Source organism: Colletotrichum chrysophilum (assembly GCF_026319265.1).
Source record: "Colletotrichum chrysophilum strain AFK26 chromosome Unknown scaffold_118, whole genome shotgun sequence".
NCBI lineage: Eukaryota > Fungi > Ascomycota > Sordariomycetes > Glomerellales > Glomerellaceae > Colletotrichum > Colletotrichum chrysophilum.
Window position 1 is genome coordinate 105,381 of NW_026517405.1, and position 26,214 is coordinate 131,594.

The 26,214-nt window shown below is 50.9% G+C and overlaps 6 protein-coding genes and 1 non-coding gene across 7 annotated transcripts; 6 read left to right on the top strand and 1 right to left on the bottom strand.

The window, feature by feature from the left end:
- Positions 1–674: 674 nt before the first annotated feature.
- Positions 675–1,961, top strand: COL26b_010702 (uncharacterized protein; the record flags this gene model as incomplete). The annotated part of the gene is made up of 1 exon (XM_053183393.1): positions 675–1,961. One exon carries the CDS (start codon positions 675–677, stop codon positions 1,959–1,961), a length of 1,287 nt encoding a protein of 428 aa, XP_053032682.1.
- Positions 1,962–9,382: 7,421 nt separating this feature from the next.
- Positions 9,383–11,101, top strand: COL26b_010703 (uncharacterized protein; the record flags this gene model as incomplete). The annotated part of the gene is made up of 5 exons (XM_053183394.1): positions 9,383–9,436; positions 9,499–10,293; positions 10,345–10,659; positions 10,709–10,875; positions 10,939–11,101. The coding sequence occupies 5 exons, from the start codon at positions 9,383–9,385 to the stop codon at positions 11,099–11,101; spliced, it is 1,494 nt and encodes a 497-aa protein (XP_053032683.1).
- Positions 11,102–11,966: 865 nt separating this feature from the next.
- Positions 11,967–12,761, bottom strand: COL26b_010704 (uncharacterized protein; the record flags this gene model as incomplete). The annotated part of the gene is made up of 1 exon (XM_053183395.1): positions 11,967–12,761. One exon carries the CDS (start codon positions 12,759–12,761, stop codon positions 11,967–11,969), a length of 795 nt encoding a protein of 264 aa, XP_053032684.1.
- A 2,743-nt stretch (positions 12,762–15,504) lies between these two features.
- Positions 15,505–15,599, top strand: COL26b_010705. Its single transcript has one exon. It is a non-coding gene; the product is annotated as a tRNA-Pro (tRNA).
- Positions 15,600–16,001: 402 nt separating this feature from the next.
- On the top strand, positions 16,002–16,853 carry COL26b_010706 (uncharacterized protein; the record flags this gene model as incomplete). The annotated part of the gene is made up of 3 exons (XM_053183396.1): positions 16,002–16,063; positions 16,119–16,739; positions 16,826–16,853. 3 exons carry the CDS (start codon positions 16,002–16,004, stop codon positions 16,851–16,853), a joined length of 711 nt encoding a protein of 236 aa, XP_053032685.1.
- A 4,414-nt stretch (positions 16,854–21,267) lies between these two features.
- COL26b_010707 (uncharacterized protein) lies at positions 21,268–21,762 on the top strand (the record flags this gene model as incomplete). Its single annotated transcript, XM_053183397.1, has 1 exon — positions 21,268–21,762. The coding sequence occupies one exon, from the start codon at positions 21,268–21,270 to the stop codon at positions 21,760–21,762; it is 495 nt and encodes a 164-aa protein (XP_053032686.1).
- A 2,824-nt stretch (positions 21,763–24,586) lies between these two features.
- COL26b_010708 (uncharacterized protein) lies at positions 24,587–25,610 on the top strand (the record flags this gene model as incomplete). Its single annotated transcript, XM_053183398.1, has 4 exons — positions 24,587–24,669; positions 24,724–24,942; positions 25,017–25,215; positions 25,266–25,610. 4 exons carry the CDS (start codon positions 24,587–24,589, stop codon positions 25,608–25,610), a joined length of 846 nt encoding a protein of 281 aa, XP_053032687.1.
- Between the last annotated feature and the right edge of the window lie 604 nt (positions 25,611–26,214).

Here is a 26,214-nt window from a genome sequence, read left to right on the forward strand (position 1 = left end):
CCCGGAGCCAGGTGGCGGCTGGCGCAATTCGCATGCAGAAAAGTTCAATCGACGACGCGACAAAAGCGCCAGCTCACACGCGCGTAAGGGTGTGGATAACCAGCCTAGATCAGCAAGCTACCGGATGATAAAACCTCACCGAGCCGGCAGATATGACGTGTTGCACAAGCAAAGTCACGAATGCGTGATGAGTCATTTCTTAAGAAAGCCTGCAGATGAGGTTTTTGGCCGAGACTAAACAGAACTTAACGTTGAAAGGCCAAAAACGCCTACGTTGCGGTCGATGATTGTTAGCTAACTACTTAGACCTTGTTACTGTAGCTGTGAGTTTGCCGACAACAGCTGTAAGCTGCGGTCAGAATATCCTCTCCTGCAAGAGACTGGAGTCCCTGGCTATGTCGTGGAAAATTGGGCAAGCGAGTGAGATAGGAGGGCCGTAACCGTTCAGCGGGGGAATTATGCATATGTAGGTCTGACAGCCAAGACCTCAGAACGCCTTAAGTCCTGCCTGACTGGCTGTGTAGACGCCAGCCTGATTGAAGAAGGGAGCTGGAGGTGAGTTTGGGGGTTCAAGGTCTACCCCGAAATCTGTGCGTGAGTAGTGCGCCCTGTCTTCTTCATATCTCGCACGTTCTGTCTAGGCAGTCCTCAGGCCGCGTCGTCCATCAACAGCGATGGCGGATCCTCTATCAATCGCTGCGAGTATCGCGGGTCTTGTAGGCCTTGCCGACATTGTCTTCGCCCGCTTGGTGAAGTTCGGGCGATCTGTCAAGAATGCAGAAGAGGAGATTCGACACCTCGCTCAGGAGATCAATCTCCTTGGAGGAGCCCTGAACAGCCTCGAACGACTAGCCCAGGTCCTGAAAGACGATGCTTTCGACACAAACCTACGAATGCACAACATCGACGACTGCAGGGAGACTTTGAAAGAGATAAATAAGAAGCTGGAAAAGCTGGAGGCCACTTCTAGTTTGATGAAGCAGAAGCTCATGTGGCCATTTACCAAAGACCGTGTGAAGGAATGGCTCGACGATCTGTCCAAACACAAAGAAAACATCAACCTAGCGCTGTCCGCCGATCCCCTGGATGCCATGCTACGAGTTTTGTCCCAGGAAGGCCATCACGCCGCAGAGATTCTGGCCGAGATCAAGGAAACGCGGAAGATCACTAGTCGAATCCACCAAGACTCCGAACGACTTAAGGTCTTGAATTTCTTCTTGAAGTACAACCCACAGAAGAACTACGACATGAGCATACGCCTGCGACAGTCCGGAACCGGAATCTGGCTTCAAAAGCTCCAAGACTTTCAGCATTGGTTATCTGAACCCGGCTCTAAGTTGTGGCTCAAGGGCATCCCCGGAGCGGGCAAGACTGTACTTGCGGGCTCAATCATCGAGTCAGCTCTGAACAGGAGCACTGAAGCTATTCCGTCTGCTTTCTTCTTTTGCGATTATAAGGAAGCAGACACTCACGCGATTGAGAACATCTTGGGCGCCTTAGTTTACCAACTTTCTATTCAGAAAGAAGACGCCTATGCAATGCTTGAACGATACTACAACGAGTTACATCCCATCAACGGCCTTCCAAAACAACCCACCAGAAAGGCTCCGCAAAAGTTATTGAGAAGGATAAAAGAGTTGTTCGATCACACTTATCTCGTAGTTGATGGCCTCGACGAATGTGGTAAATCGACTGACGAAGTAGTAGAGTGTCTGTTTGACATCTCGGAGGACGCTGACAATGTTTCAATTGCCCTCCTCAGTAGAGACGAGGATGAAATTCGAAGCCGACTAGAGGGCAGCTTTACCCCTATCGAGATTGCAGCGCACAAGGAAGATATTACCGAGTATGTCACGGCTGAAATTCAGGAGAGAATTCGGTCTAGAAGGTTGCGCATAAGCAACCTACATCTCAAGGGAGAGATCCTCCAGGGGCTGATTGACGGCGCTAAGGGCATGTAAGTTCAAGTTTGTTGACCTTTAGCTTTCATCTTCTATTATTCAGGATTAACGACATAATGAAGGTTCCGATGGGTAGCCTGTCAGCTGGATCATCTTGGAGAGTGCGATTCAGATCAACAATGCCGAGACGCCCTCAAGTCGCTGCCCCCGACCCTCGACGAGACCTATGAGCGGATCCTCAGACGAGTGCCTAAGAGCAAGCAAAACCTAACGGAACTAGCTCTCAATTGCATTGCTCACGCCTCACTGAAGCTTAATCTCCACCAACTACAGGAGATACTGTCAGTTCCAGAGCCTGGAGTATCGCTTGACGCCGTGAGCGTTATTCGAGAAGAGTCTATTACCCGATATTGTAGTAGCCTCATTCGAAAGTCCACGGATGGTCTCTCTCTGGAGTTTTCTCATTTTTCAGTGCTGGAGTTTCTTGAGAAGGCCCCCTCACAACACCTAGGATTCGAGTGGATCCGTGTCTCAAAATCCCGGGCATATGCTTTGTTGGCAGTCCAGTGCCTCAAATTTATCCAGCTCCAGAATTTCTACCAACCGAAGATCGAGTTACACACGGAAGTAGACGAAATAGATTCGAGAAACCAACTTCATCCGTTGTATTCGCATGCCTCTACACGTTGGCCCGAATATGCGCGGGGAGAGTGGGAAAACGAGACGGTCTTCGACCTGGCGGTCTCCCTTTTCCACCCCTCCAAAACCTGTTACTTCACTTCGTGGGCAATTCATCTCGCCAGAGGAACCGGACCCGGTCCCAAAGGAATCGTCGAGAAAACCGTTTCGCTTTTTATCCACCCCGACTTTACACCTCTGCATATGGCAGCGGCTCTTTCCCTGCCCCGGATCTGCTGCTTCTTGATGAAACACGGGGTGAGGGTGAATCTTGAGAGTCCTATGGGTCGACCATTGCAATGTGCGGTCCAAACCCTGCCAGTTGGATACTCCCTGTGGGCAACAGGCTCCCTGAAACCCACTGGGGCTTTCGTCGTACAAGATAGCCAACAAGATCATATCGCCACTGTAGACACCATCAGGTGCCTATGCCGAGAGGGTGCACCCCTCAATCTTCAGTGCTGCAATCCATTTTCTGGCATGAGCCTGGTGCAGCTATCTCTCGACGCATTTGGAAGATCGAATACTTTTCGGGTCACGATGGCACTCATTAGAGAGGGAGCACGGCTTGAAGAGACTGACAGCCTCATCGTGCAACAACACATAGAAGACCTCGATCTTCAGGAAAACGAGGACGAAATTCGGGCATTTCTTAAATTCCTTGACAGTTGCTCTGATCAATCGACCGCACATCATTGAATGAGCGCTGTTCTATGGAAGTATGCAGTTGCTTGCAACCTCAAATTCACCAAGCACCCGACGATCATTGACACCAAGCTTTCCCTAACGAATGATGAGCTTGAGAAGCATGCAGTAGGAGCAGTCACTGTAGCAAACACTCGGGTCCTCGAAAAAATGCTTTGCGATCCACGTCTCAAAGTTGCGTCTGTTGTAGATGCCGACGGGGATTCACTGCTACATCTAGCTCTGCGTAGCTGCCGCGGAGCAGAGATAACGGCTCTACACGTAGAGGTCGTCAAAAAGCTTCTTGACGCAGGATGTGACATCAAAATGACCAACAGGAATGGAATTGACCCATTACAGAGTTGGGACTGGTCGACCGATGATATGGAAAATCCCCCTACCAGCAAGTTGGAATTATTTGATGAAGTAGCCCATTTACTCGCAGATCATGGGGCGCGCTGTGATCTTCAGGACACAGAGAAACGGACTGCCTTGCATCTCCACATATCTGAGCCCTTCCGACTGCGTGCGTTGCTCAAGTATCAGCCAACAGAGAGCGTTGAGAGAGCAATGGAGACGACAGACAATGATGGTTACACCCCATTGACTCTGTGCCTGTGGAAGATGTTGACACGGTCGGCTTCGATTCTTCTCGCTCAGCAAACCACAATCACGGCTAAGATGACTGAAAGTCCAATTGCGGCACTATCACTTTCTGTGAGGGCGGGCGACGAAAAGACCTTCGATGCTCTGCTGCAATCCGGAATCAACTTCAGTTTCAAGGACACTGAAACTCTTTTACATCACCTCGGCCCCAAAACATCATTGCATTTTGTCCGTCGACTGAAGGCTTTGTATCCAGAGCCTTCTGGACATCGCTTCAATAGCCACACGCCACTCGAATCCTACCTGATATGCTGTCTTGAAACCAGCGGAGTCAGGGACATCAATGGCTCAATCATAGACGAACTAGCCATATTGGACACGTCTGAGAGCGAGGTCAGCAAAGCCATGACGTGGGAGTGCTTCATGTCCCGAATACTGAGCAGCACCTTGCATTTGCCAAGATCATGGACTGGCATTAGCGAAGATTTGGCTGAAAAGGATGACAGGCAGGTCATCAGCGAGAACGTAAGCATCAATCTGATACGGCTTGGGTATTTGTAATCCTTCGAGTCTTGCTTCGGAAAGTCCGCAATTATTCCTCTCATGCAGCCATTCAGCACTTTGACGGAACTTTCGAAACCTTGGTCTCGATTGAAAGCTTTAGTTTCCGAAGTCCTCCGTCAGACGCAACATTGGGACTCTCTTCGGGAATTTCCCGGCATCATTCTCTTACTGAAGGTGGCAGCTCATTCATATAATTTCAGAATCGTCAAGTTGCTGCTTCAAAAGAAAGTCAGCGTTCATCAACGTGTTGATGGACTGTCTGCTCTGGAAAGCTTTGTTAAAACCCCGAAATTGGACGGTCTTATGCATACGTGTAGCGCCAAGTCAGAAGACACTGACGACGAGGAAAACTATTGCGCGAAGAGAATGCTTGATCTCCTACTCCGCCATTTCGACAAATCACGCATCAACGAGGTTATTCCAGATGGTAGTGGACTTGCGCTAATCCATTTGCCGAATGCGTGGGGTGCGGAATGGGTTATTGAGAAGATCGTGGATCATGGCGCAAATCCGAATCTCCGTGTACACAAGCATCCTTACAGACCTGCGGCCGTCTACCAATTTTTCAAACAACGGTGGTGTTCCGGATACGTCGAAACGATTCTCAAAAAAGGAGCTGATCCAACGCTGACCGACGACTTCGGGTTTGACACAGCCTTGATAGCTGCAATGTGTCGAGCAGTACCAGTATTGACTGAGGTCTACGACGATATCAAACAAGGCACCAAGACGGATTGGCACGATAAGATGGACTGGTGCAAAAAGTGTCGTCTCTCTGTCCCCTTGGAGAATATGTCCCTAACCTGCACGGGAGTCACCGCACTACATCTTGGAGCCTTGTGCCAGTCTACCGACGTGTTGTGCTTCTACAATGACCACAAACTCATGGAGGATCTTGAGGTGAGGTCTGACGAAGGCTTTACGCCGCTGCACTTCGCAGCATCACAGGGCCGCGTCAGTAATATCAAATACTTGTCCGCTCTTGGCTGCGATATCGACGCTCGTGGCAAAGATGGAAGCTCCCCCCTTCACCTTGCTGCAAGAAGCAACAAGATAGAGGCCTGTCGAGTGCTCATCAAAGCAGGATGCAAGTCGTTTGAGGATTCGGTCGGGATGACGCCCGCGCTTTATGCACACCAAGCCGGCAATGAGGATCTTGCAAATTTGCTTGACACTGTCAAGTCGGGTTCTAGCGTTGCACATGTTGAGATCGAGCGACGTCGAAAAAGATCGTTGGCCTTGGCTTTCAAGATTGCGATTGAAAAGGACGATTTGACGATGTGTAAATACTTACATGCCAAGGGGTGCGATCTCGAAACTTATCTCAACGACTGTGCTAACTGTTCACTACTGGTACAAGCCGTAAAACAAAAACGGATCGCGATCATTGAGTGGATGTTGCAGCAAAGGGTCTCAATGACCACGGCAGTGAGTGGCTCCAAGCCCGTTGAGTTAGCAATTCACCTGGTGCTCAAGGACGCCGAATTGGTGGACGTATTGCCGGCCAGTCTAGAGAACTATACCAAAAACGGAGGGAGGCTTCTAGGAGAGACCCCAAACTTGGTTTCAACAGCCGTGCGCAGCAGAAATATCAAGGGATTGGGGCTTCTTATCCAATACGTGAAGGATAATCAGAACTACTGCGGGTCAGTTTTAAAGGTTGAGTTAAGCTGTCATGCACATCGACTAACTTGCACATACAGGAAACTTTGGTCTATACATCCTGATAGAGTTATTTATTCTCTAGTGAACGAGGCTGAAACGTCAACCGGATTGACACCTCTTCACATAGGAGCAAGCTGTGGGGCTCTGGGGGCTGTCCAGGTATTACTAGAGTTCGGAGCTGATATCAACTCTGAGTCTAAGTGGCTCAATACACCGCTGTATCACGCCATCGCTCCTCCATTCAGCGACAGTGACGAAGCCGTTGCTTTGCATCTGATTCAAGGAGGTGCAGATCTCGAAAGGCGCGATGTCTGGTATGAAACTCCAGCCATAACGGCAGCGAAATTCGGGCGCAAACAGACATTGATGGCGCTGGTCAACGCAGATGTTGATATCAATGCATCAAACAACCAATTAGAATCACCAGCGCACTGCACAGCAAAAATGGGCAACGTGGTGGCGTTCGCAGACCTCATGCATCGAGGGGCAGACCCTTGTAGGGTCGATATTGTAGGGTTTTCAGCTTTCCACCACGCGATCGAAGACTCGAAATTTGTCTCGTTCCTACTAAACTCAAATTTTAGTCTTGAAGACTCCGTCTGCTTCCCGTGGCATCTATACCCCGGGAATCAGGCGGCTTGGCTAACGACTGCCTATCCGCTTTTCCGGAAGAGATACGGACTCCAAGCGCTTCAGAAGTTCGCAAATCTTGTGCCCGGCGGCGGTCAAGCACCTCTCTGCAAAGGGGCTAGACTTGGAGCAGTCCTGGTCATGGAAAACCTCCTGTAGCTTGGTGCCCCCATAGACCTCGAAGGTTGTCCTTCTGGCTCAGCCCTGATGGCAGCTTGCGAATTCGGACGAAAAGAATCGGTTGAATACCTCGTTCGTCGCGGGGCCGTACTTTCGTACAATGGAGTCAATGGTTTTCGGTCAGCAATCAAGTCGGCGAAAGGAAATAAAGAAAATTCTGAGGTGGCTGCTGGTCGATCGGTTCATTGATCAACAGAAGCTCACAGACGGTTGCGATGGTATTCCCCACGACGAAACAAATCGCGGACCTTTCTCTTGGGGTGGACCCATCCAGGCTGAGCTGGTGATCAGTGGTCGAATGGAACGACTTTGTCATCAGTCTAGTCGGGAATACTGGTCTTACCTGATGAAGGAGAAGATCAGATGGCGGGGAAAGATTCTGCCTTCGAACACACGCCGACGCACGGTATCTCACTCCAACATCGTTCCACGGGAGATTGTAAGAATCCATACCCAAGGCTACAATTCCAATGGGCATGAGGAGGCCTGGTTTTCGAAGAAGGTGCCGAAGATTCAGTCCGATGGCAGGTGCTGGTATATGTCCTACATACCTTAGACACGCCGTGAGCATGGTTGCGGTATTCCTGTCTGCGCAATGAAATCATTGTTAACGGCATCAATTCTCCGTATCCTTTCCCTACCATGTACTTCTTTGTGTGAAACAAACTCCACAAATTCTTCCTGTATCATGCAATACTACTGTAGAAACATGAGATATCGGTGTCAACATGCTAATCACCGGTATTTTCTCGCGGAGTCGCCTTGAAAATGGTATGGAAAACAAGCTTATGAAGTCATTTTGATGTTCTTGACCCTGGTACTTGCTTGCACCAAGTACCGCCTCCAACAGTTGCCCCACACCGAGTGGCTGCTCCGCGTTGACTTCAGTCGCGACGGACGGTTCAAATGATCGATGATCTCGTTCGAGGCTCGCGAGCATGACATTTCATCCTTCGGGCTCATCGTCTAGGCCAAAATATCGAACGATTGTTTATTGCGGTTGCGGAAGTTGATGTCTCAAAGACCGGAAGATAACCACGTCCCAAAGTCCCTGATACGCGTATTCGGTTGAATAGGAACATCGCACATGGCTTCACGCTTGCGGATCCGAAACCGAGGGTGCTGTACTGCACCGTCACAACATGCGCGACGAGATCTATCGAAAGATTTGAGAAACATGTTGCTACGCAGATGGCGCAGATAAATTGGTTGTATCTGAATGCAACAGCATCCGCAGAGACGACCCCGAGGACTTGCCTAAGCAGCCCCTTGTTATCACGTATCGAACGCGATCATTTAGCGAGATCAGTGCCGCCCGGGATTCGAACCTGGCGCAAGCGAGCCCCACACGGCTAAATTCCCCGTCAACGAATTCTTGTTTCTGTGGCAGCGTGCTTGTGATAGGGGTGAATCTTCTCGACGACCTGCCAAGCCGAGAGATGGAAAAGTGTGCGTCGCAGATGAGGTTTGTGATACGCGGAGTTAGAAAAGCATTAACCGCCCGTCGAGATCGTTTTCTTATCCCCGGTGTGTTGGATCGCAGCGGAGTTGACGTCGAATTCGTCGATCCCCTTTTTTAAACCTCGGCGTCGCTTTCGGGGTGTCGATGCCATCTAATGTCCCGCCAGTGTGGCGGAAATTTGGGGTTCGTCCAGCTTTATGGGACGCGACGAGTGATCTGCGACCCGTTCTTGAACGCAGCCACAGGCAAGAGCTGGCAGACCCGAGAGGGCCAATGGTCAACCCGCCTCCGTCCAATGCTCCGCCATACTTTTCCCCCGCGACGCGAGTAAGGAGCTGTCAGGGCAAGCTTGTGGCACAGTTTCCCAAACCCAGCTCAACGGCGATGAACCCCGCGGTGATCGTAATCCTCGACAGGCTATTCGTTCGTTCCACAGCTGTCATCCAGATGCCGTTCGGTAGTGAAGCGGCGGAGCCATCCCGTCTAGCGCGTATCGACCAATCCAGAGCGAGAGCGAACCCGAGACCGACTCCCTTTCACCGTGCTATGCTGGGCAGCGTGGCATTGCTAGCGACGCATGGACGCTCTCTTCATACCGGCTGCGGGCCGCGACTGCGCGGAGAGGGAACCGTCGCTTTGCTGGCCGTCGGTAATTCGAGTGAAACGCTGCGGGTGGAGTCGAGCTCGCGCGAGCAATGGGCAGAAGCAATGTCAGCGGAACGAGAGACATGGGATGGGGAGGTGTCACTTTGCACATGTTCACCTAGAGATAGGACTTCTTCTAGAACCCGAGCAAAAGGCCATGTTGCCCATGGAGCTCCAGAAGGGCAATCCCCGCCTTTAAGGCTTAGACAGCTGCTTGTCGTACTCGCTCTCGTCTGAAGTCAGGAATAAAACCAGCGCGATGGAACGCCCTACCAGACGGTTTGGGAGCTGAGGCCTCAAGCTCTTTCTCGAACACCCTTTTCACTCTTTTTGTTGCATCTCGGCCTTCAAAGACAATAGACGCATCATGGCGCTCCTCACCTTTAGTCTGGCCAACACGGTCGGCCTGGTATTTGGCCTGGTGAGTTGACTCGGGTACCCGTACCGACGATGATCGTGGTAATCTAACAAACTTTAAACCAGTTCTTCCTTTACACCTTCGGGCACATGTTCTACAACCTCTACATCCACCCACTCCGAAGATTTCCCGGTCCGTTCTGGATGCGCGCAACATGGCTTCCATTCTGTTACAAGCTGTGCACGGGTACTTTGCCCTACGATATGCTCGACCTTCATAGACAGTACGGAACGGTTGTGCGCATCGGCCCCGACGAGCTTGCGTTCCACGACGCCCGCGCATGGAAGGACATCCAGGGTCACCGCTCCAGCGGCGGCTTCGACATGGACAAGTCGCAGAAGTTCTATCGTGCCGTTCCCGGCGCCCCCTCCGATATCGTCAACGCCGGCCGTGAGGAGCACATCGCTCTCCGTCGCTCCCTGGCGCACGGTTTCAGCGAGCGCAGCATGCGTGACCAGCAGCCCATCATCAAACAGTACATCGACCTCCTCTTTCAGAGACTTCACGAGCACTGCGAGAAGGGTGCCAAGGCTCTCGACTTGGCCGCTTGGTACAACTACACCACCTTCGACATCATCGGCGACTTGGCTTTTGGCGAGGCTTTTGGCAGCTTGGACAACTCCGACTACCACCCATGGGTGAAAGCGATTTTCCAGATGGCGCGTGTCGGTACCGTCCTCCAGACCATTACCCACTACCCCTTCCTAGGAACTATCATGATGGCCTTGGTCCCTGAGAGTGTCAAGCGCGAGCAACAAAAACACGAGGACTTCACTACGGCCAAGCTGCAGCGCCGCATGGACATCGGACACGAGCGACCCGATCTTATTGAGGGCTTGTTGAAGAAGAAGGATGACTGGGTAGGTAGCGCTTCTATTGCCATGCTCACGTCATAGCTAACGCCGCAACAGGGCATGACTTTCCCCAAGTTGAGGGCCAACAGCAGTATTCTCATCATTGGTGGTTCCGAGACCACGGCCACCCTCCTTTCCGGCGTCACCTACTTCCTCTTAACCAACCCCGCAGCGATGAAGAAGCTCACCGACGAGGTTCGCTCCGCCTTTAAGGACGAGAGCGAGATCGACTTCCAATCTTCCAGCAACCTTCCCTACCTTCTTGCCTGTTTGGAGGAGGCTCTCCGCATGTACCCTCCTGTGCCCATCGGTCTGCCCCGTATCGTCCCCGCCGGAGGCGCCACCATTTGCGACGAGTTCATTCCCGAGGGAGTAAGTGCATCTCCACGCCGTCCAGAGGCTCTGACTAACCTTTACATAGACCACTGTCTCTGTCTACCAATGGGCCATGTACTACTCTGAGAAGAACTTCGTGGACCCCAGAAGCTACCACCCCGAGAGATGGCTCGGCGATCCCGCGTTCGCCAAGGACAACAAGGACGCTTTCCAGCCCTTCCACATCGGACCCCGCAACTGCATCGGTAGAAAGTGAGTAATCTCTCACGCGCAAGGCCGCTGTGAATACGGTGACTAATACTTATACGCGTTTAGCCTGGCCTACGTCGAGATGCGCATCATCCTCGCACGCATGCTCTACAACTTTGACATGAAGATTGCCGACGACAGCCTCGACTGGGTCGGCAAGCAGAAGATTTACCTGCTCTGGGAGAAGGGCCCCCTCAACGTCTACCTTACTCCCGCCAAGCGCTCTTGAGTGCGCTGTTGCGACACGTCTAGGCACGGCGGATTTTCGAAGCATAATCCAGCGAATACGCGCATGTCGTCGTTTTCGTAATCGATACATGCTTTATTAACGATGTCCGCATTGCGGTGGGTGGGATACACCGAGAGCCCGTACTGAAAGTGGGCATCATCATGAGCGTTTCCTTTATCGGGTCTGGTTTGGAATTCCTAAAGCATCGTACATACGTCTCGAGAACTATAGACCTTAGCATTTCCTAGTAAATTTAAAGCATTCCCCATAAACGAGGTTGTCATCGGGTGTACTTGACGCGCCGGAGGTTTCTTGACAGTCAAGGTTGCAACTCTCACGCCGTGGCCCAATGATAATCATGATCCGCCATCCTTGCTGAGCGGGAATGAAGCAAAGTCTAGAACACCGAGCGGACTTGTCGATTGCCGTCCTAGCTGAGCCTGGTTAAGCGCGCGCCAGCCATGCGGCTTGGGTTAGCAGTCAAGTACGTTAATAATACGGGCTGGTTGTTGCCACATCTTCGGGGTTACGATTGATTCTCTAAGCTCAGAGGTCATCCACTTTAATTACCATGAAACACCGCTCTAATTCGGGCCGTGTGCCTACGTACAGAATCATGAACTCAAAATCAGGTTGGGACTAAGTGGGAATACCTAAGACCGCAAGTTTGTTTCCTGAATGGCATGCGCATTCTAACGAACTCGCAGTTGAGCTTTTTGACCGCCATAGAGTTCTTCCATGGGGTAGGCAGAATATTAAGCAGTAACTCATCCCGCTATCCTCAGCCAAATGAAGGCATTTTTGACCAAAATAAAATCCACTTATGCCTGTCTACGTCCTTTCTTTCGTCCTCTTCCCCGAAGCCTCATAAGTCGTTGCTGGCAGGTTCTGATGTATCATTCCCAACTTCATTCGGTTCGACTTCTCCACCATCCTTGTTTTCGGCCCATTCAGACTTTTTGCAGTCCTCGAGATCGTCCTCTTGCTCTTCCTCGCGAGGGTCCCAATATGATACTTGATCCCATGGTGATGCATCAATAATCTCCTGCAAAACCTCAATGTTCTCATCGATTGACTCGAGCGCTGCTTCTACCATCTGCTCCCGAACCTGAAGCTTGATCGTCTCGTACGTTCGCAGTGAGTCCCATTGCTCCCAGTCCCTCTTTTCACTGATCAGTGACCGCAAGACCGATACAGCTCCATGGCATGTGCCATCTTCGAGATATTGGCGCGTGCGCCGTAGCCTGTTGATGTCAAGTTCCAAGCTTTGGTCTCGAAGCTTCTTGTATAGTATAACAAACGCGTCTTGCTCTGGAGCAGTAGGCCTTCGCCAATATTTCAAACACCATTCTGGCATGCGCAGGACCATGATAAAGTCATCCCACGGTGTCTTACCGAACTCATCCACCTGATATACATTCAAAAGGGGAAGTTGAATGTCTGTCAAATACTGTAATGCTTTAAGCCGGGCCTCCTTTGCTGCTAAGTGTAGCAGGTTCTGTTTCCCAAGGAGATCCGTGACCTGAGCGCCAGCTTCAATGAGACACTTCATCACCTCCGGCTGATCGTTTCGGATTGCGCGCGTCAACGGTCGTTCTTCATCATCGTTCGTCGCGTTGATGTCGGCTCCGGCTTCCAGGAGTAGACGTACTCTGGTCATTGCTCCTTGTCTAGTAAACTCTTCAGAGCTAGAAAGCCCCACGTCGTGCAAAGGAGTGTATCCCCAAAGCGACCGTGTCTTGGCCGAGGCCCCAGCAGAAAGCAACATCTGCATGATAGTCCCTGGGGGGTCTTCCGCTGATTCGCTCCGGGGATCCGCAGCGAAATGCAGTGCCGTGGCTCCAAAAGCCGAAGCGGTGGTAACCGAACATCCTGCATCTATTAGATAACTCACAACGTCAACATGCCCAGTTGTGCAAGCCAACATGAGTGGAGTAACTCCTTTGTAGTCCGGCTGATCAATTTTGCATCCCAGCCGCACAAGTTCTCTCACCGCGAGAAGGTTGCCGTTTTCGGCTGCAAGAGCCAAAGCTGTGCGGCCTTCTCGATTCCATTGGTTGATATTCCAGGGATACTTGTTGACGATTGTTTGAATGTTTTGTCTGATTTTGGTAGGTTCTTCCGCATCAACAGCTTCATGAAGTTGAGTTTGTGGTGCATCAACGAGGTCCTCGCCATACGAGGTAATAAGTCGAAGAGCCTCTGCCTTTTCGGCTGGACAATTTTGTCTCCGTAATTCTTGGTTGGCGGCAAAAAGCCAATTTCTAAGAAGCCGCTAGACGTCAGCTGCATAGATAGGTCAAGACATATGTGAAATACTCACCGATGATAGGTGTCTTTTTGTAAGTGCTCAGCCCAGAATTCTACCATAAACCCCAACGTGTCGGCAGTTCCCCAATCAATAGCGTACTATAGAAACGGTCTTATGTTAGGTATGCAAGGTCAAGACCCAGAGTTTAGGTGCTCACCATGATGACGTCCCGCCCCGTACTATCCCGATCGTCTGGATACAGGGGACCATATACAAGCATGGAATCCCTGACTGCCACTCTGTCGTGCCTTTCTATGGCTAAGAGGGTTGTAGTAATCATGGGCCCCGCTCTCACTGACCGCAAAGAGCAGCGTAGTCCGCGGAAGCTATCTATACGAGCCTGAACCAAGACAAATTGTGCGCAAAGCCAAGTGGGCAATTGATAGTCGAAGGTCGCCGAGGTGGCTGTGTTTCCTTTGCAAGTAGACTCGGTACACTCACTACTGCTTGTTAGCAGTATCCGCTGGTCATATGTCACAGATAAAGAGCCTGCCAGATTTCTTATCCAACTAGGATATCTGGCTGAGATGGGACGAGAGTCAGAGGCGTGACAGCGGCATTGGCAAGTTTGTGAACACCTCTTGGCACTCGAAAGACTTGTCTTCAAAACAACCATGTCGATTTCATTTGATACCCTGTTTGTCAATGACTGTCTACTTGCAGCTATTAGCGACAGCTGTTTTATGTTTGTTTCGACTTGTTGTCCAGGGACTGTGACGAGCTGCTGGCTTAGCTGGCTACCAAAAGCAGAAGCGGCGGACGAGGTGACCTTCTCTTTCGAAGTTGCCGCATCAAGGGCTTCAGCACATCGTGAGTCATGATGGCGGGCTGGTCGCAAAGCGAGCTTCTCAATGTGTAGCGCTACCTGTGATAGTTTCCTTCCATACCAATCGTTAGTTCGTTTGGACACGGGCTTGGATGTCAAGTGAGCGGCAACACATACATCGTGGTCTTCAAATTCATCGTAGCCAAAGCAAGCTGAAAGGCTGCCCTGGCATCATGAGCCTTGTCGCGGCACCGCTGTAGCTCCTTTTGCATCAAAAACCATCTCGTCTTTTTGGGCTTGATCTTGCCATTTTGCCCAATCTGGGTGCATATTAGACGGACTTCTTCGAGCTTGTTTGCAATATCGGTGATTTGGTTCCTGGCTATCCGGAGGTCCGGACCTTCGATGTCATTGTCGTGGATGATCATTCCTTGCGTGTTGGCGGCCTCCACAGCAGCTCGAAGACTTTCGATCTGTGCGACACGCATTCCGCATTAGTCACAATGGTTTCAAAGAGTGCCTTTGTAACAGAACACGCTCGAACGAATCTTTGGACTTGCCTCATTGTTGAGCGATGCTAGCTCGTTGCCGATTTTCGGGATCTCTTGAAGCAGGTTTATCACATGGCGACCTGCCAACAACGCTTGGCCGATAGCGATGAAGCTAGCAGCAATGCCTACGACCTCCATTTTCGAAGCAATTCGCTAATGACTTGATAGTCTCGGGGATCAGAGATATTCCTTTCGAGTTTGCGGGGTCGAAGAACTTGTCGGAAATCCGAGTCGACGACCAGCCAGAACCTCAGCCTGATCCGACACATGCTACCCGACCCCGCCGCTTCCATCGTCTGACTGTGCATAACCAGTACCAATCATGTTGGCTGAAGTCGCATGCAACGTGTTCGTCTATTACAAATGGACATGGCATTGGTGGCACATTCTAGCTGCCTTATCTAGTGGATGTGCATTGCCATGGAATCCTACTGGTTTGCTTAGCCAAGCCATTCGTCAAGCCACCGCACCAGGACCAACCGGTACACCAGTTGCTGGCGTTCAATCTTCATCAAGTGAGGACTGCTGTGTCCCATGGATTGGAAATTTACAAGCCACAAGCACTCACCAATATCTCTACGTGCGACTTCTCTAACGATCCACTACTGTTGTCCCCCACCCAGCAACTGAACCCGTCCAAGCTTGAAAAACTCAACCCTATCGCGACCCGCTTCAACTCCACAGACACGCAATCAACATCCCATTCCCAATGAATGAAATTGCACCCGCCCCCATGCATCTACCACATCTCACGATGCGCTCAACAGTGCAACAAGCCCTGATGGTCTAGCGGTATGATTCTCCCTTAGGGTTGTCTTTAAGACTCCTCCATTCTGGGAGAGGTCCCAGGTTCGATCCCTGGTTAGGGCCCATTTGTTTTTGTTTTGTCTTTGAAGTTCCAAATTTTGACTCTCGCCGATCGGGAGACCCATTGCAAGTCAGTAGCAACTGCAATATCACTGACCTGTTTCGACAATTACAGATACTTGTTGTCTCCAGCCTGGCTTTGATTGACTGTTATGTCAGCATGCACTTAGGGCGTGGTTTTGTCGTTGGCATACATCGCCCTGCGCCCTATTACATACACATCATCAATCAGCACGCCTTACGCCCTTCCCCATCCACTAAGGGCTAACCTTAGTCAAAGTTGGGATGTTGGGTGTCGTGATTGAAGTTTAGTCTTCATAAATTACACGACTGCATAAGTGAAAGCAAGCTTCGACTTTCTAACTATCTTTTGCAGGTGAAGTAGCCTAACTCCAGAACGCGACCATGCCCGAGCCACAGATCATTCGTTGGGGCATCATTGCCACTGGAGGCATCGCAAAAGCATTGTGAGCCAGTTTCTGCAGACTGGATGATGAATAGCATGCTAATCTTCTCTAACAGCGGAAAGGATCTTTCGGTCGACCCCTCCACGCGCAATGTGAAGGACATTCGCCATGAACTGGTTGCTGCCGCATCTTCGTCGTCAAAATCGAGGGCGGAATCATTTTTAAGAGAATGCGGTGCGCCAGAGCACGCAATCGCCTACTCGTCTTATTCAGAGCTCGCTCAGGATCCGAGGGTCGATGTAATCTACATCGCGACGCCCCATTCGCACCACTACCAGAACGCCATGATGTGTTTGGAGGCCGGAAAGAACGTCCTCTGTGAGAAGGCGTTCACAGTCAACGCCAAGCAAGCTCGAGCTTTGGCCGCAAAGGCCAAGGAGAAGAACCTCCTCCTGATGGAAGGGATGTGGACGCGGTACTTCCCTTTGTCCATCTACGTTCGCGAGTTGGTCACTTCGGGCCGACTTGGACCAGTTGAACGCGTCTTGGCCGAACACAGCCTACCTTACGCAGGGCTGTTCGATAATGATGATCACATCATGATCAACCCTCGTCTTGCCGGTGGAATCCTTCTAGACGGAGGGATCTACAGTTTGACTTGGGCTTTCCAGACGCTGTACCACACGCAGCCGGCCAATTCTAGACAGCGGCCTATCGTCAACAGCGCCGCTGCCAAGTATGCCCCCACAGGTGTTGACGCGATGACGACTATTCTTCTGGAGTTTCCTCGGAGCCAAGAGAACGGTGGCACGGCACATGCAGTTGCCTCAACGTCTTTGGGGTTGTCTAACGACGCTGTAGCAGGCGCAAACGATGTGATCGTGCCCAATATTCGGATTCAAGGTCCTAAGGGAGAAATCCAAGTGTTTCCCCCTGCCTACAGACCCACTCGCACGAGGCTTGTTCTGAAAGATGGCACGATAGAAGACAAGCAATGGCCGCAACCGGGACCGGGAGTTGGCAGCGGATGGTACAACGGGTATGGCTTAACGACTCACCCGGAGGGCGAAGGTCACGGTCTCTTTTGGGAAGCTGATGATGCCGGAAGGGCTCTAATCGAAGGAAGAAGTGAAGGAAGCTTTGTAGGGCTTGATGAAAGCATCTTGATTATGGAAATTATGGACGAAGTCCGGGATTCCGCTGGTCTGAGGTATCCTGAGGAGATTGAAACCACCAATTTTCCTACTCAGATCTAAGTGGCATTCATTGATCGATATTGAGAACTACAAGTTTAGTCGGTACATCTTTTGGGATTGGAATCATGCATAAGCACATTTTCAAGTTGTGACGGGACCACCTTTGCTGTCCGTATGCTCAGGTATGCTGAGCCTACATCAGACCTCGCGGAAGCTTTGCGGCTTAATTTAGGCAAACCGGGCTTTCTGGCCGCAAGGGGCGTTTGTGCACGACGAATGGAGCTCACCATCATCTCACATAGCTCGCAGTTGTTTGTTGTCTGTCGAGCGCACACTCCACTTTCAGATCCATGAACTCCAGCATCCCCTGACTGCGTAATCACACTGTAAGGTAGTCCGTCATGGCACCACTCGAACGGGATCCTCTCATTTCCATTCATCCTAAGCGAGTTTGTACGAGCAGAACACATGCAGGGCAGGAGAAATCCACAAGTGGCTTCTTAGCTGAAGGAACTAAGACTTGATAGTCAAGAAGTACCTTAGTCAAGAAATATCTCAGACTCAAAACAAGGCACGTACAACATCCGGCGCACCCAGCCAAACCTCCTCACACCACTGCAAGGTTACATGGCGACGTGCATCGCCAAAACTTCACGACATGCAGTGTGAGTATACGTAACGTAAGGAGGCACACTATCCCTCGAACATGTGCACAAAACAGTTCGAAGAGATATTCGTTGCAATCAGTATATCAGCTATCATTCACCCAGCCTTAAGCTTCCCTAGTTTCAGTGCTGTCACCTCTGTCTGCCTAGCCATCGCCGCATTCGGCATCATTGATCACTTCGGGAAACCATGTTCATCCATCTTTCTATTCTATTTGTGTGGCTTCTATATGTCGCAGAGGCTTTCCAAGACAACGCTCAAAGTCACACCTTTGGTCATTTCAGTACTTCGTCAAGCCCGGCCCCGCACCCGACCTGCCAGGATGGGTTAGGCTTCTGTAGCTCGTCAGAGTGGTTCCCTAGCCAGAACATCACCCAAGTAGGGCGGTGGCTTCTCGAAATTTCTGACGAGTTAGCAGATATCTCAACCTCCAGGAACGACGATCTCCGCCACAGCTGAGACCGCGCGGCGAAATGAAACACTGCATTCGACAAACGGCATTTCCTCTGCCACTTTGTCACCAATCAGCATTTCTAAAGGGCCTATCTGGAGCAACAGCACAAATTCATCAACTTCCCAGACTCTCTCGTCGTCGAAACCCGTTGAGAATCACTCAAGAGGTAATCGGACATTATCTGCCTCGACAAAGATCACCTGAATCGGAAGTTCCAGCGTCGGCATCAGCAGAACATTGGCCTCAAAAGACTCGGCCTCCAGTCGAATATTGAGGACAAGTAGTCTGATTCACACCTTCTCGATACCTCGTAGCAGTCAAACGCCTCCATCATCTCCGACCGCCACTCAAAACAACACCGCTTCCTCTCTGCTTCAAACTTCGAATACCGAAGTGCCTGGAAGCAAGTGGACCGTTCCTTGGGTTGACCCTCCCACTACAACTTCATCCTCGGCGCATTGGACAGATAAAGCTGAATCTACAATCACCACAACACCCCCCGGAGCATCCTTTCTGACTCTTTCCGACCTCACCGTTACAACGCCGATTATTATCACCACAACGCTACCCGGTAGCACCGAAGCAACGATTGTGCCAGGTGAGATGAATCCGCCGCCCTTTGGCCAATGCATGTTTGATTGCCTAATGCTTCGCAGTCATTGTCAAGAAAGAGAAAAAGACGAAAGAAGGCGGCGGAGACGACAATGATTTCATCTTAATCCCATTCATATGTCTCGGGTGCTTTCCTGGAGGATTTCCTCCCAAGATCAGCATAGAGTTCAAGCTGCCTGAGTTCTGTATCAAGATTTTGTGGTTCGAGGTCGGGAATTGCCCTAGTGACGATGGCAAGAAAGGGGGAGAAGACGGCGGCGGAGACAAAGGGGGAGACGACAGCAACGACGATGACGACGATGACGACGACGATGATGATGATGACGAAGACAAGTCATCCTCAGAATCCTCAGCGTCATCTTCAACATCGAGCTCTTCTTGCACAGACATCGTCACTGCGACCCACCGGACAGTGTATTGCTCTGTAACCCAAGGTCAGTCATCGCTCTGGTTTCCCCAAAATTTCAGTCTGTTGGAATAGTACGCTGATGCATTTTCATCTCCCAGACATTCGCGGAGGCGAGAACGCAAAGGCAACTGCCGTTACTACGTGTCTCAGCAGTATCCAGACCGAGATTACGGGCTGCAGCGTGCTCAACTCGGTCACCACAGTAACCACGACAAGGACTGGCAGCGAAAAGCCATACCCGACATGCGGCCCGGATGTTTGCGGTGAGGACTGTCCGGCGCCAGGTGCGACATCTACCAGCAACCCAACCTCCACTAGCCAACCACCTCTACCGCTCCTGAAACGAGGCGATCCTGCTAATGGCGAATGGCGTGGCCCTGAAGACTACCAACTTGGTTACGACGAGTTTATGCCAGAGCAGATCAGGGAAGCTCGCAACGCCGCGACGGACCCTAACCCAGGCCCTGGCGGCTACAAACCTAAGCTTTTGAGAGTTCCGCCCTCCCATATGGACCCAGTCCACAATTTCAAAGTCTCGACTCAATGGGTATCTTTCAAAGACAATGTGGAGACATTAGCCATTGAGGGACTTTGGGGCTGTACGGCAGTGGTTGTTGTCTCTAATAGAGGTGCTTGGGTAAGCTACTTTTCGGAGACATTGATGGGAAGAAACAACCTGAATGATTTCAGGTCCGCGCTCGCTGACCATCGTCTCGGGTCTGGTGAGGGTGATCCAATGCGAAAGTGGAATGAGTACGGTATCGAAAACCTTATGAACGACCCAGGGGCCGGGGACCATGGGGTGATTTTCGGCGATGAGAACAATGATGACGAAAACATTGCGAGCCTCAACATACAGGCCTTCATCATCACGCCACGCCCGAGATGTAGCTACTACAACGACGACGGTAGTCCACGGACAGATCGCTTTCTTCAGAATCCCAATCACTTCAATATGCAGATATTATATCCACTCCACGTCGACTGGATCAGACAAGACTTGGACAGTGTGTTCCAGAACAGGCTTACACATTGGGTTACAACTCTTGACTATCCTACACCAATGCTTCTCTGGTCAGATTGGAAGGGATACCAGCAGAATCACTTGACACTTCAGGATACAGTCAACATACTGAAGGATGTTAACTGTGAAAAGGCCCGCGGGAAAACAATTGTTCAGTACAAACCAGCAGAGTCATGTAATGGAAGGGCTGAATGGCGTATCTTCTCAGATACCATGAGGCAACAGGGTGAATCCCGGTGGGTTCCAGAAGATGGTCAGGTATGGAAAGGTGGAAGGGCTGCTGACGAAATGGATTTGGATCCCGACCAACCGGGCCTTGCCCGCAGAAAGGTCTGCCCACGTCCTAGCCTGACTACCTCCTCATGTTCCGTCACTGTCACTGCCACGCATCAGACAGTGTTTTGTTCCGTATCTAAAGGTAAGTTCGGAGAGACTTCTTGCATCAAAACAAGAGCATTCACTGACTTATTTATCCCAGCCGTGGCTGTTGGAAATGCCACCCAAACGACAGCTACGACAACATGCTTGAGCAGCGCATACACCACCGTCACAGGTTGTAGCGTCGCCAACTCAGTCGTCACAACCACAGTCGCAACCACGCAGACCTCCAGCGCAAGGGCTTTACCTACATGCGGGCCAGATTCCTGCGGTAGTTGCCAGCCGTTGCACTTGATACCACCACAAGAGCCGCCACAAGAGTCTTCCGATGAACCCATGCAGCAAAGTGTTCCTCGGCCGCTTGCGAAACGGGGGGATACAGCCTACGGCTTCTGGCAAGACATTCACGATTCTCACAGTGGCTATCGCCAATAGATGCCGGCGCAAATTCGACAAGCACGTTTGGCGTCGCAAAATCCCTTCCCAGCAGAACCAGGAGCATTCAGGCCCACACTTCTTAAGGCAATGCCTGAAGGATTTGACTTGCCGGTATCCACGAAATTTGTGCTTTTCAAAGACAAGCCCGAGACTCTCGCCATCGAAGGACTCTGGGGCAGCACAGTCATTCTTGTGGTATCCAATCGAGGTGCCTGGGCCGCTTACTTTTGGGAAAGAACGATGTACGATGAACAAGAAATGACACGAGCTCTAGACGAGTGGCGACATGGTACTGGAGAAGACGAAGAAATGTTTCAGTACAACGAACGTGGCCTCGACCAGCTGACCGATTATGAGCGGGATGGAGACGTGGGTGTTATGTTTGGCAACCCGGCAGACGAAGATGTTGACCATTTGAACATCAAGGCCTTCATCTTCGCGCCTCGACGCAAGCCGGTATATCGAAACCCCGACGGCTCGTCAACAGGTGATCTCAGCAATGAACACTTCGCAGCGGGCGCTGTAGATCCCGACTTTGAGGATAGCGTGGAACTCATTATCAGACCTTCAAAGAAAGTTTAACGGCGAAATCGAGATTAATATCGTCGACTATCCCAGACCAACGCTTACACTCGCGGACTACGATTGGTGGATGGGTCTCCCTGACGATGTGGCAATGTCCGATCGGTTTCTTGTTCCTGTCATCAAGACCCTAATGGACGATGTCTGTAGGGTTCATCGAGGCAAGGTGATTCTCCAGTATCAGCCCTCGAGATTCGCCTGCCAAGGTCTTACAGCGAAGTGGAGAGTATTTGCGGATGTCTATGGACAGGTTTCGATGGGGGAATGGCTGCCAGAAGAGGGTCAACGCTGGCAAGGCGCAGACCCGCCAGCTGAGGGGGGAGCGGCTCAAAAGAGACAAGTCTGCTCCATGCCGACGATCATGTCTTCGTCCAACGCTTCTATAATGACTACCACGTCCAGAAGTGTGCAAGGGGGGTCTGTGACACCTTTTCCGTCAAGTTCACGATTGTCGCCGAACGGTACTTGGTCATTTACTTTGCCAGCCAACACGTCAATCCCGATGACAAGACTGCTCTCAACAAGCTTCAGCTCACTTTCAACGATAAAATCGAACACAACATCAACACCACGTTCCAGCACACTCTCGATCAACAGCACTCTGTTTTCTTCGATCACATCAAATGCGACATCTATAACACGGTCCAGTACACCCTCGATGAACAGTACTGCACTTTCCACCATGATATCGAACACGACCACAGTTCCACGGCTCGGCACAACGTTGTTGAACGGCACTTCTTCGTCTGTGATATCGATCAAAACAACATCCAAGATGGTGACAAGCAAGCCCTCGTCGACAACGTCAACAACATCCTCATCCACTCCCAAGAAAACAACGACACCAATTCCTGAGAAGTTCAGATGCCTAATGGATCAAGACTGCCCTGAGTGCGGAGGAGACAAAGCCAAGCAATGTACACTGATTGTGATGCCAGGCATAGATCTGACCAAAGACAGCAAACCCTTCCTGTGCGCTTGTCTTCCCAAGAGTCTGAGCAAATCTCCAACGCCTACTCCACCTGCAAAAACAACCTCGGCACCTCCAGTTCAGTGGACTGGGTCCTGCAATGAGAAAGGTGGGAGATTCGAGAAAGACAGGGCCAAAGAGATTGTTGAAAAGTTCTGCGAAGTCGCGTTCGAAAATGAGTGGAGCGACGAGTGGTTCGCTGAGAACAGCAGGACCACCTTCAACAAGGACATCATATTTTATAGCGAACATGACCAACAGGTGTGGAGAGAAGATTTCGAGTTCGTCATCAAGGTCAGCATTCAGTCGCACAAACAGAATGAACCGCAAGGCGAAGGCTCGGACCTCAATAAAGCCTTGAAAAGGCTCCGAAAGGACGTTTCCGTCTGCGAGGAGGAGTTTGGTCATCTGATCAAAGATTGTAAGTTGAGGCCTCATTACCCAACCTCCATTGATACTCACAGTCTACTAACATAATACAAGGTGAATGGGTTGGGAAAGGCCCCAACCGTCTGTCTCTTCCCGCGGGAGGAAGTCGCTCTAGCCTATGCATGGTATGGGAGCTATATGCAGATATAGATGATTGAGGACAGGTGGTTTAAGACTGACTTACAAGAGAAGCGCCGTATTTAAGTGGTCTGTCAATAAATGCTTTGCTTCTTCTTTCCGCATAGTTTTCGTTCATCTCTTCTTCACCTTTTAGCCTTTGCAAGTCGAAAAAGAGCGACTTAATTCATTCTCGAAGATGGCATCGTTTGGAGGAATTGAGATATTAGTCCTTATTAATATGCCTGATAAAATGTTTTTGAGCCTGGTAATCCGCGCAAACGCGGTTGTGAAAATCCAACGTGTTGTTCAGAAGTGGTTCAATGTTACTTGACGCGATTCTTTTATTCGACGACGTCGCTAAATACAATCGGCGCTGAACACACTTATGAAAGGGCGCACTGCTTCTTACAGCGAGAAGCCCAAACCGCCAGTCACCATTACAACGGCTGCAGTCTGTCCCTTTCAACTCCACGTGGTTATGTCACGTAGTTCAGTGACTTACGTAAACCCGCTGGTTATTTCGATTCTGGGGAACGTGATCTATCCCACCGGGGAAGCTTACTGAGTAAGAAGAATCCCCGAGATTAGAATCCGCTGGGCTTGAAGCTTGATGATAATCAAATCGATCCAATCAATCGGCAGGGACTAAAAACAAGCGGTGACCGTGAGATCCAAGGCAATGGCACCTCACAGGGATCAGCTTGCCGGCTCACATGTAAACAGATGAACTGCATGCTGATCGAGGAAAGATAAGACGAGCAGAATACATTCACGTAACGAGAAGAAGCGCTCGCGACTCATGAAGGCCTTCCACAATCAGCTAGATCCACTTGCCATACAGCGGCCCGCTCAGCATGCAATGTCGGCACTCGATGAAAGCTGGAGACACAAGCTTTTTGACACTGACCACCTGGTATGATGAGCTAGGACTTATAATTGGATTGAAATGAGAGGCAGGTAGATCGTGAGTGGGAATCCGTGAGTATTCACCCAACCCAAGCCATGCTGAGGTGATTGGGCATCCAAAAATCGCGACTGATCGTTTAGGTCAGTGAGTCGGACCCCTCATTACTCCCCGCGTTGATATGGAGATCGATACATGTTCAGCTTAGTTCAGCCGGGGTAGCCATGTCGCTGTGCGCAGTCGCTGCCAAGCCCTGACTCGCGATGGAGACAACCGATAACACATGGGCCCCTATCAAAGGCGCGCCCATTTCATAACTGAACGGTCGCCCTCTTCCCCGCGAAGTCGCGTTTTGTTTGCCAGCGTTGTCATTTTCTCATAAAAGCATTCCTTATTGCAAAATGACGCCGGGACGACAAGTGCAAACGACCATCAACTACTTTGATGACCCTGGGGTGCCTTTGGTGCCCATGATCATTGGAGGGTAAGACAGCAAATGCCAAATGAAACTTTATTGAGGCTAACTCGGCACGATAAGTCCGACTCCTGGAAAGCCCCAGCCCAAGGTTGCCATCCCTACAACCATCACCGATGTCACCGGGAAGGAGGACGAGTTCACGCTTGATGTCCAAGGCTTTCACTATGTGAAGCACGAAAGTCAAGTAACCAACTGGGATGACGATGAGGAGATCAAGCGAGTGAACTATCCTGAGATGGAGAAGCTATGCTGGAAAGTGCTGCAGGAGACCGATGACCTGTAAGCCATGCTCCTTTGCCTGACCCTGTCAATGTCGGTGTTGCATGTATTAAGCTTTCGGCTCACACATCTAGCCCCAAACCCTCCGAGGTGCACATCTTGACGCACATCATCCGCCGCGGTCCCAAGGATAACGAGGGTCCTAAGGGCCCGGCACCGCTGTACGGTGTCCATGTCGACCAGTCGTTTAATGCAGCTGAGGGAGTCGCCCAAAGATGGCTTGGCGACAGAGCCGCAGACCTTCTCAAGAAGCCGCGTTACCAAATCATCAACGTAAGACCAATCCCAAACCGGCTTGCCTATCTTGGACTAACAGGAAGCAGATGTGGCGCCCAATTCGTCCCATCACTCGGGATCCTTTCGCCGTCTCTGACGCGCGGTCCATCCCCGACTCAGACCTGGTCTTCGTGCCCGTGCGCTTCCCGGATCACGATACGGAGGCTGTTGAGGTGCGGCCGCCGACGGACTCTCCTCACAAGTGGTACTTCAAGGACAAGCAACACACCGATGATGTGCTCTTCTTCAAGCAGGTTGACTCGAGCAAGAAGCCTGGAGTTCCTAGGAGAGTTCCTCACTGCGCATTCAAGGACACTGAGCTTCCCGAAGGAGAGGGAGAACCGAGAGTGAGTATCGAGGTTAGAGCGTTTGTGTTTTACGACGAAGAATGATAAACGAGAACGAAGAATTCCAACAAACACCTTGAAAGGGGCATTGTTCCAAGCTCCAGTGCCTCAAGTCCATCGACCTGTCTCAAAGCAAGCCAGAGACTTGGCCTCTTGACCAGGGGATGTAAAACCAACAAGCGAAATAAGGTGAATGTGATTAGCCCGCGTATATCTGCTGCGTCAATAGTCGTCCCACTTGGCGTCCGGTTCCGGCAACCCTAGGACACTATGAGCTTGAGATGAGATGGACTTATCCGCGCCGCTCACGTCGCACGATGTAAAATGACAACACAGCTCTTGAAGAGTTATTTTGCAATCGCGTAAATGTGTCCTGATTGCTGGCGCGGTTTGCGTGTGAGTTGTCTGACGTGCCGCGCCCAGGCATGGATCCGCTCTTACCAACAACTTCGTCAAAAGTGGAAGTAGTACTAGGTTCCTGCTCATACCAGAAGAGTATAATGCACTCCTTGAAGGTATAAGTATTGCTTAGCCTTGTAAACAAGTAAAACGGCCTTACGAATCGTGAGGAAGTCGAATTAAAATCGATTCAATATCTGGGGCAAGCTCTCTTTCACGGGGCACCTGGCCGATGCCGCGGGCAACAAAC